At 39.9% G+C, this 10,158-nt stretch overlaps 1 protein-coding gene across 1 annotated transcript; it reads right to left on the reverse strand.

Annotated features, from left to right (window-relative positions):
• Positions 1-3,139: 3,139 nt before the first annotated feature.
• Positions 3,140-3,714, reverse strand: LOC120010517. The gene is made up of 2 exons (XM_038861309.1): positions 3,571-3,714; positions 3,140-3,508 (listed from the first exon to the last, which is right to left on the reverse strand). The coding sequence occupies exons 1-2, from the start codon at positions 3,712-3,714 to the stop codon at positions 3,140-3,142; spliced, it is 513 nt and encodes a 170-aa protein (XP_038717237.1).
• Between the last annotated feature and the right edge of the window lie 6,444 nt (positions 3,715-10,158).

The raw sequence follows: 10,158 nt of genomic DNA on the forward strand, positions 1-10,158 counted from the left end.
CCCAGTTTTCCATCGGTTGGATCCTTAGTATGGGATAAGACTTTTCGCAAGAAGAAGTCCCCAACTTCAAAGCCTCTTGCCCTAACATATTTATTATAGGATCGGGACAACACTTGTTGGTAAGCAGCCAGACGCACTATAGCCTGATCCCTCTTTTCCTGCAGTAAATCCAGGTTCCTCTCCATTGCCAGATCATTGTTGCCTTCCTCAAACATCTGCGCTGGGAGAGTTGGAAGCCCTATTTCTAAGGGAATGATAGCCTCCGCTCTATAAGTCGACACAGATGGGGATTCTCCCATAGACCTGTGAGGAGTGGTTTGGTAGGCCCACAATACCGACGGGAGTTCTTCTACCCATATTCTTTTGGAAGATTCCAACCTTTTTTTAATCTCGTCTAAGATGATCTTGTTAGACGTCTCTGCCTCACCATTGCATTGTGGGTAGGCAGGGGTGAAATAAAGATTCTTTTTATCCCATATCCTCCACAAAATTCTTTAAATTTGGCACTAGAAAACTGAGTTCCGTTATCACTAATCAAGGCAAGCGGGATTCCGAACCTGGTTATGATATTTTCCCAGACGAACTTCCTTGTTTCTATGTCTCGAATTGCTGCAGAGGCTTTGCCTTGATCCACTTCGTGAAATAGTCAGTAGCGATAATCAAAAACCTTCTATTGCCAGTAGCTCGCGGAAACGGTCCAACAATATCCAACGTCCATTGTGCGAAAGGCCATGAACTTGTAAGAGGACAAAGATCTCCAGCCGGTTGATCGGGGATTGGTGTGAATTTTTGACACTTGTCACATTTTTTCACGTACTGCAAAGCATCCTTTTGCATGTACGGCCACCAGAAGCCTTGGGTGATTGCTGTAAATGCAAGCATCCTTCCCGCTGCATGTGCTCCGCAAGAGCCTTCATGAATCTCAATTAGCAGGTCCTCCACTTTTTTTGGGTGAACACACAGTAAGTAAGGACCTGAGAAAGACATTTTATAGAGCTTCTGGTCAGGAGACAACCAGAAGCTCACTGCTTTGACTGTCAATTTTCTGGCTTCTTTCTTATCATCGGGGAGAATACCATCCCTCGAGTAAGCAATGATCGGATCCGTCTAACTTGGCGCCTGCTCTTCTGCGCATCTTATCTCTTTCGACAACTCATCTATGCTGGGTCGTTCAAGCACTTGTACTTGTATAACCCTCTTCACCCCTAGTTGGTCGGCCGAGGCAAGGGTAGCTAAAGCGTCTGAGTGGTCGTTCTGCTCCTTTGGAATTTGTATTACCTTATACTCGTGAAGTCAGTCGAGCAACTGCTTAGTTTTTTTCCATGTAAGCTGTTATGGTTGCCGTCCTGGCATTGTAGAGTCCAATGAGTTGATTAACTACTAATTGAGAGTTGGAATAAATCGCCAACAACTTTGCCCCAAGCCTTAGTGCATTCTGGACTCTTTGAAACAAGGCCTCATACTCTGCTTTATTATTTGTTGCTGGGAACCTTAGTCGTATAGCCATCTCCAACATTTCTCCTTCCGGCGCTATGAGCACAATTTCTGCTCTGGATCCTCGTCTTGTTGAAGAACCATCAACCTGCAACTCCTAAAGATGCGTAGGAGTTACTTGTACCTTCCATGTCCGGTTGGCTTCCTCAGGCCGTTGCTCCCTCGTGAACTCGACAACAAAATCAGCTAAAACTTGAGCTTTAATTGTTGTCCTTGGGATGAACTGCAAATCATACTGAGCCAATTCAACTGGCCATTTGGCAACCCTTCCAGACATGTTCGCTTTTCCTAACAACGTCTTTAGTGGATATTTTGTCACCACCTCCACTGGGTATGCCTGGAAATAATGGTTCAACTTCCTAGAAGCCATTAGCAATGCTAATAAAAGCTTTTCCAGGGGTGAATACCTTGTCTCAGCATCTAGCATTATCTTGCTTATGTAGTAGATTGGGTGATGGATCCTCCTTTCTTCTCTCAAGATTACGGCACTGACGGCAAGGTCTGACACTGCCATGTATAATTGAAGCGTGTCTCCTTCCTTGTGTGTTGCCAACAATTGGGGTTTCTGCAAATAACTCTTAAACCCAAGAAAGGCCGCCTCGCAATCCTCGTCCCATTAGAAATCTCTCCCTGACTTAAGCAATTGAAAGAAAGGCCTAAATCTGTTTGAAAATGTACTGATAAACCTATTAAGTGCCACCGCCATTCTAGTCAGTTTCTGTATCTTCTTTACTTTGGTGGGTCGCTCCAAGCATTGAATGGCCTTGATCTGCACTGGGTCGGCCTTGATTCCCCTTTGTGTGATGAGATGGACCAGGAATTTACCCGTACTAACTCCAAAAGTACATTTGCTAGCATTCAACTTCAGGTTATTTCTCCTTAAGACATCAAACACCTCCTGGAGGTGCATCAAGTGGTCTTGCTGGAGTTTGCTCTTTACTACCATATCATCTATGTAGACTTCCATAGTTTTGCCAATCAGAGGTCCAAAGAGCGTTGTCACCATCCTCTAAAATGTGGCACTTGTATTCTTTAGGCTGAAAGACATTACTTGGTAATAGAATATACCTTTGCGGGTGATGAACGAAGTCTTCTTCTGATCAGATGGATGCATTGGGATATGATGGTACACTCGATATGCTTCCAGAAAGCTCATCCTTGCCATTCCTGATGTCATATCCACCAATTGATCGATTTTAGGAAGCGAGAACAAATCCTTTGGACATGCTTTATTCAAATCGGTGAAATCAACACAAACCCTCCATTTTCCATCTTTCTTTCAAACCACCACCGTGTTTGAGAGCCATTCGGGATACTGGGCCTCCCTTATGGCCTTAGCTTCCAGCAGATTTTTCACCTCCTTAACCACGGCCTCCGTGTCTTGAACGGCTGACCTTCTACCCTTCTGAATTACGGGTTTGAAACCTGGCTTGACATTCAACCTATGGATTGCCAATTCCAGATCCACCCCTGGCATCTCATCGGGAGTCCATGCAAACACTCCCACATTTCTCCTTAACATCCCAATTAGGGATTCCTTCTCTGGTATGGGCAAGTTAGTCCCAACCAAGAAGTATTTGTCAGAACTTTCTGGTGTAACTTGCACTTTCTCAAGTTCTTCCATCGACTTGGTTGCTGGGTCCTTTCAAACTTCCTTTAGGATTGGAGCCTCTTCCTTTGTCATCATCATTCTTCCTGCTTGCTTTGCTTTTGCCATAAAACACTCTTTTGAGGCAGCCTGATCTCCTCTTATCTCCATCACCTTATCCCCGTAGGGGAATTTGAGTATCTGATGATAAGATGAGGGAACAACCTCCATTAAGTGGAGGCAGGTCCTACCCATGATTGCATTATACGTCGAGGGTAGATCTATAACAAGGAAATCTACCTCAACTGTTCTTGGACCTACCATGATTGGCATTGTTATTCTTCTGAGCGGCCAAACTGGGGTTGCATTAAGTCCCACCAGATATGTCGGAACAGGAATCATGTCTGTATGAGTTTTCCCTAACTTCTGGAAGAGTGAATAATACATGTCTCTGTGGAGCTACCCTGGTCTACCATCATTCACTTCACTGTCGCTGCTTCAATTTGCAAGGAAATCACAATAGCTTCATTATCCGGAAAGATCACTCCTGTTGCATCTTTCTTTATGAAAGTGATTTCAGTTGCTTCCCTTGGTATCTTGGTTCCCAACTTGGGATTAAAATCCATCCGCATGACCTCTTGTTGGTGTCGGGCTCTCCTATACTCCGTCCGCCTTATCTCATCGCTAAGTTATGCATCTTGCACTATTGCATCAATAAAATTAACCACGTAGTGCGAAGGTTCTCCCCGCTCCTTTGGCTGGGGCTCCGCCTTCTTTTCGGCAGTGGTCTTCTCTTTGTTAACGAATTCTTTAAGATGTCCCAGCCGCACCAATTCTTCCAGGTGCCGTTTGAACTCTCTGCAGTCTTCTGTCCTATGGCCTTTGTCCTTATGATTGGAACACCATTTGGACTGGTTTCGAGTGGACGGATCTCCTGACATCTTTTTTGGACGTCAAAAATACAGCTTGTCTGCTATCTGAGGCTGAATTTGAAAAATTAGGTCCTTAAATATTGTTTTCACTGCCTCGTAAGAACTAGGATTCAGATCCTTCTTTGAGTCTTTTTCTTGTCTGTTCTTCTTTTCAAACTTTTTATTTTCCTTTTTTTGAGTCCCTTCCTGAGAAGCAAATTGTCGATCCCCCTGCTTGTCTTCTTCCAGTTTGACGTATTACTTAATCCTATCCTGGAGCGCAACCATGCTTTTGGGTGGAGCCATCATCAAACTCTCTCGTAATTTATAATCACGAGGGAGCCCGAGACGAAAAGTAGCCACTACGGTCCTTTCATCACAATCTTCTATATCCGCATAGGTATCTGAATACTTGGCAACATAAGCCTTGAGTGATTCTCCTTTCCTCAGATGTAAAGCAAACAGTATATCCAATGTTGCTGGATCTCGACTATTTGCTATGAACCTTGCTACGAAGATCCGTGCTAACTCCCTCCAGGACGATACTGAGTTCTCTGGAAGTTGGTGGAACCACTTCATGGCTGTTGTCTCGAGGCTTGACAGAAACATTTTACACATGAGTCCGTCCCAACCTTCCCATAGAGCCATCTTATGAGTGTAGGCTGAAATATGTGCTACAGGATCTGTTTTTCCATCATAGACTGCAAAAGTCGGGGGTGAAAACTTGTTAGGTGGATCTTCCAGTCGTAAAGCCCGTACAAAGGGTGTGGCATTCACCTTTCTGAGGCTTTGCTCGGCCTTCTTTTGAGTGCTCCATAAGACCTCCCCAGTGTCTTTCTTCATTCTAATTCCTGACAAAGGGCTTTGGCGCCTTATCCTCCTAGACGGCTGCGGGGATTTGTTCCTCGCACCCCTTGGAGATGGAGTGTGCCTTCTCCTCTCCGTAACTGGTCCCCTTATTCGATGAGACCTCCTAATGCTCCCACTGTCTTGCTCTTGAACGCACTTTGGGTCTGCATCCCTATTGCCTCGAACAACACTCTGGATTTCACTAGCCAAACGCCTTCCTTTTCTCCTCATGGTTTGGAGTCTTTCCCTTAGAGTTTGAGCATGCTTTTGTCTCTCTAGCAAATCTTCTTCTACCTTAAGGAGGGCTTCTTCCAATTTCAATTCATTTGGAATTTTCCTTTCTATTTCATCATGATTGTGCTGAGCCCTATCCTCTTCTTGAGGCAGTTCCTCCTACTGTGATACTTCTGCTTCTTGAGACATGTCTTATATTAAAGAACTCTTTGGTCTTTCCCACAGACGGCACCAATTGTCGATGCTAGATTTGCACCGAAGTATAAAATACGTATAAAATAGAAAGCTTTAAGAAAATGAAGACACAAAATTTACGTGGTTCGGCAACTTGTCTATGTCCACGGAGTCTGATCTTTTATTAGAGTAGAGTGTCCAATATCCTCTTACAAATATGGAAACGATATGTATTTATAGGCCTTAGGTATTTGTCAGTTGATGCAGTTATGTCAGTTCCTAAGACAATTTAATCGCTCTAGTAATCTCCTGTTGTAACTGCTCTTGCCTAATTGTAACCGCCAGATAACTGAACTGTCAGATAAACTGCTTCCGGATAAAGTTCTTTTGTCTGGGAGCTGTCAATCTTCTAGAACCATACATACGGAGTGCATAGTAATTTGCTCCACAAAGACAAACATTTTTTCATGTGTTCTTTTAAGTGAAACATTACTAGGACTATGAGTAGTGTGGTATATCACATTACAAGAACCATGACTACATTACAGACTTTGCAAGAACACATATATTATAACACATCATAAAATTTGCAAGAATGACTTTGTAGGAACACATTATAAGAACCATTAGTACCATTATAGCACATCAACATAGTCCAAAAATCTCGGCATATTAACATTCAATTTCTTCTTTTGCGAACAATCACAACACTGCACCATTGTCCAAAATCAATAGAGGCAATTCATCTGGATAATTGCCATCGCCAAGTAGAGGCATTTTTCAGATTGTGAATTTCTGGAAAATCTTTTGGAAGAGCCAAATCAATATTCGGATACCCAAAAATCAATATAGTCAGAAATCACTTAAAACATAGTCGCGATGGATGGAAAATTGTGACGACCAGAAATCATGAGTAATTGTGAATTGTGAATGGCACTTGCTGGGTAAGAGGCTTGAATGCAGAAATCATGAATTTCGAGTAATCGTGAATCTTGATTCCCACGAGTAACTCATATGAGATGAATCACGTCTGGGTTGTAAATCGTGTATGAGAACTTACCCTGTAATCATGACTAATCTGCACAAAATATAGACGAGTGCTTGTGGAGAAGAAGACACTGTCGTTAATCAAGATAGATAGCGCCTTAGAGGTGTGGCTTCGTGGCTTGAGTGGTGTGTAGTTGATTTAGGTTGAATATCAAATCTAGGAAACAAAAGGTTGAATATATGTTGAGCGTGAAAGAGGAAAGGCTCGCGGGATACAGATAGGTGCGAGAAGGTTTTTAGATGGGGTTTAGCTTGGAGTCGTTGGATTGATCCAAGGACGCCTCTTGCCCAAAACTGCCAAAACTACGGCTTTGGGCACCATGTTGGCCAAAGGCCCAAAGGGCATCATATTATTTTAAAAAATATATACATACATACATGCAAAAATATATATATATATATTAGTTTACATAAATGACAAAAAATTATAGTCGATCTGGTAGTTCCATTACTGTTTCGTCTCTATACTTACCCGAGTTCGAGTCTCCTTACACTCCAGCCATTTAATGGGGAACACCAACCAATTAATTGCACACACAGTGTTTAGTTCACAATCAAGAGAGGATAGAAAAATCAAATTTAAAATCTCTTCAAAATAATAATAATAATATTAATTAGATTTAATTAATTGTACACAAATGATTTAGTTCCCAATCAAGAGAAGTAATCAAAATCAGATTTAAAATCTCTTCAAAAATAATAATAATTAGATTTAAATAAATATTTTTTAATAATTAGATTTAATTAATTACACACAGGATTTAGTGTCCCTGTTTCAAATTCTTGTTATGCCCATGGCTACCAAGGTCAAGCGTATCTTTTTTCTAGTAGGGCTCCACTTATCGTGCCGCTTTGGGTACAAAAGATGTTAGGAGTGTCCCTAGGTTGAACCAATGGCTGATAATGAAACCCTTAGGAGAGAAAAAAAATATATACAGACACACTAGTGGAAAAAAGTGAGCAACAACGGCAATGCATGTTTTGTGGGGGATGAATGCTCTTTGTTGACCCGTGAAAGAAAATCATGTACAATGGTGTCATTTTGGTGAAACAAAATTAATGGGCCAAATTGACGGGCATGGACATTGGATGAGGCACTTGTTGGCTTGCTTTATGGCTTCTGGGGTCATCTATTTTTTAACGAACTGGGGGTGTGTCCAGTGTTTTTAAACATTGGACACAACCAATGTTTTATACTTATCTGTTATCTGACAGCTAAGTATTTAAATATGTTTTTTTTATTTCAAGCACTAACTAAGTGCTTTGAAGAGAAACGCACCATGACGGCATGACCGATTGATATGTTAAACCTATTTTACAAAACACCTGGTGCTTTATTCTCACTTTTTCAAGGTACTGGTTGATTTTATTTCTGGATTATTTGCTCATATTTTGTATGTTCTATTTATTTTTGATCTTCTTGTCATTTTTTTGTTCTTGTTGCAGAGCTTCGATTGACGAATTCATAGCATAGCCTTTTGTTGCACAAATTTGTATAAATAATATGAATTTTTTTTACTAGCCTAATACTCTAACATTGAGCATATAAATCCAAATCACCTACAGCCATTGTAAAACATGTGGCACAAAGATACCAGGTAGTCATAGCATAAATATCAAAAACAACCAACATGGTGTAAACAAAATGTGGCACCAACACCATTCCACACAGTCATAATAGTATAAGTATAAAAAAGAAACAGTCAAAATCCTTGCTATTATCTAGACTCCAAAACAAGACATACACAAATTTCATGTCAAATACCCATTCTCCAAAATTCTTGAGTAGCAGTAACTTGACTTGGTTCCCAAATAGGTTGTGGTAGAGTTAAAAATCATGATTTGGCTCCAAATTTAAGTCCAATTGGTTCCTGTACATTAAACCAAGAGATAATGAATACGTATAATAGATATTCAATTTTATATTTAACTAAAATCAGTGACAACTTACTTGAAGTTCGTAGTCATGGCTTGAAGATTGATTTGGAATCTTCAGAGAGCAATCATCCCGCATGTACATAAATATATAAACTAAAAGATGTAAGCATATCATATTTTTAAATATATATATTTTATAAGTATAAAAAATAGGTATTATGCAGAGGTTTCATTCTTCTCTTACCCCTTTGTCCTTCCTTCTTCTTCAAAGACTTGATATTTTGCATTCGTTTGTTAACTACTTCTTCAAGCATATTTTCAGTTACAATTTCCTCCTCTATTGTGAACTTTTCAAGCTTTTATTACATTTATCTATCATCATCTCCATGCAAGATCGGGTATCTTTGTTCATTGAGCTTGATATGTCAATCGCAAGAGTTGTGATTGAACCCTCCTAACCCAATCTTTAGTATCCTCTTCTTTATCGGGCTTCCCTTTATCTAATGCATGTCGACTCCTTACTACCCTTGTGAGTCTATTCAATATGTATTTTTCTAGAATTTTCATCATGCACAGTTGAGTAAACACTCTTAATACATGGCAACACAACATGCCCTCAGTTGTAAATTTCATACAACTACAAGTTGCTTACCTCATTTTTAGCCTCACAAAAGACTTTATATTCCTTCTCGTTCGAGTAATATGATGAAACAACATATTCACGTAAATCTTGGTTCACGTACTTTGTTATAACTGAATCTGCAAGACCAAATTCTATCTTGAAAAGATTGAAAAATTTTAAAGTGTACCTTTGAGATGCTTGCTTCAATAATGGGGACCTTGAAGAGCCCAAGGTAGGAACATTTTGCCTCATTTGAAACTCATCATCCAATTCTTTATTTCGCTTGTGCTCTACCACCCGATCAAAGTGCTTATAGAAATCACCAATATTCAAATCACTTTTTAAGTGATCTTTGATGTCACTATTAAAACTTTCACTCATTTGTGTGCTTCTAATGCCAAGTGTGAAAGCCTTTTTCATATAAGCCCAAACCCATTTCTTCTTTAGATCATATATGCGAGTCAACCAATCATTATCCTTTAGATTGTACTGCTCAAGCAATTTCTTCCGTCGATTCTCAAATTCTTCCTCATCCACATAGTCATACATACATTTGTTGAAATCTTTCATAAATGGAGACTTATTCTTCATATAGCAACTCAGATGTTTAATTGCATTTTATCGAATGTGTCAAGTGCATAATCCATGAGATATTTTAGGCCACACAACCTCTAACGCTCTTGACGTAGCAACATCTTGATCAGTGAATATTGAACGAGGCTTCTTATCACTATGTGCATTTGCAAAAGTCTCAAAAAGCCATGAGAAAGATCCAATAGGCTCATCGTATAAAAGAGCAACCCCAAAAATAATAATTTGCCCATGATGGTTAAACCCAGTTAAGACACCTAAAGGCCTCAGTTCTTTATTAGTGCTAAAAGTGGTATCGAAAGTTATGACATCAACAAACATAATCAGCAATCATTTTGGCATCAATCCAGAACACGTTGGTAATATTTTCTTCATAATCAAGTTGCATGGTATAAAAAAACTGGGAATCATACATGATTTTCTTCTCAAAGTATGTGAAAATACTACCTAAATCACCTTTGGTAAGATCTCTCTTTCTTCTTGATTTTAGGTATGTTTTATGATCCTCAATTACAAACCCAAGCTTATCCCTACCACCAACTTCTATGCTTAGTAACTCTTGTGTTGCCTTTGAAGTAAGCCGTGAATCATAAACTCTATTGCTAATGCATGAGTGGTAGTGACCTCTCTATGTGACCTCAACATGTGACTAGTTACAGAAGGTTGTAACTTATGATTATGTTCTATGGCAAAATCCTTCACTACATATTTCTCACTTGCTTTATCAAAAAAAAAAACCTTCATTCTTGCACCACAACCAGTTCTTGTAG

Source organism: Tripterygium wilfordii, chromosome 2 (genome assembly GCF_013401445.1).
Source record: "Tripterygium wilfordii isolate XIE 37 chromosome 2, ASM1340144v1, whole genome shotgun sequence".
Classification (NCBI taxonomy): domain Eukaryota; kingdom Viridiplantae; phylum Streptophyta; class Magnoliopsida; order Celastrales; family Celastraceae; genus Tripterygium; species Tripterygium wilfordii.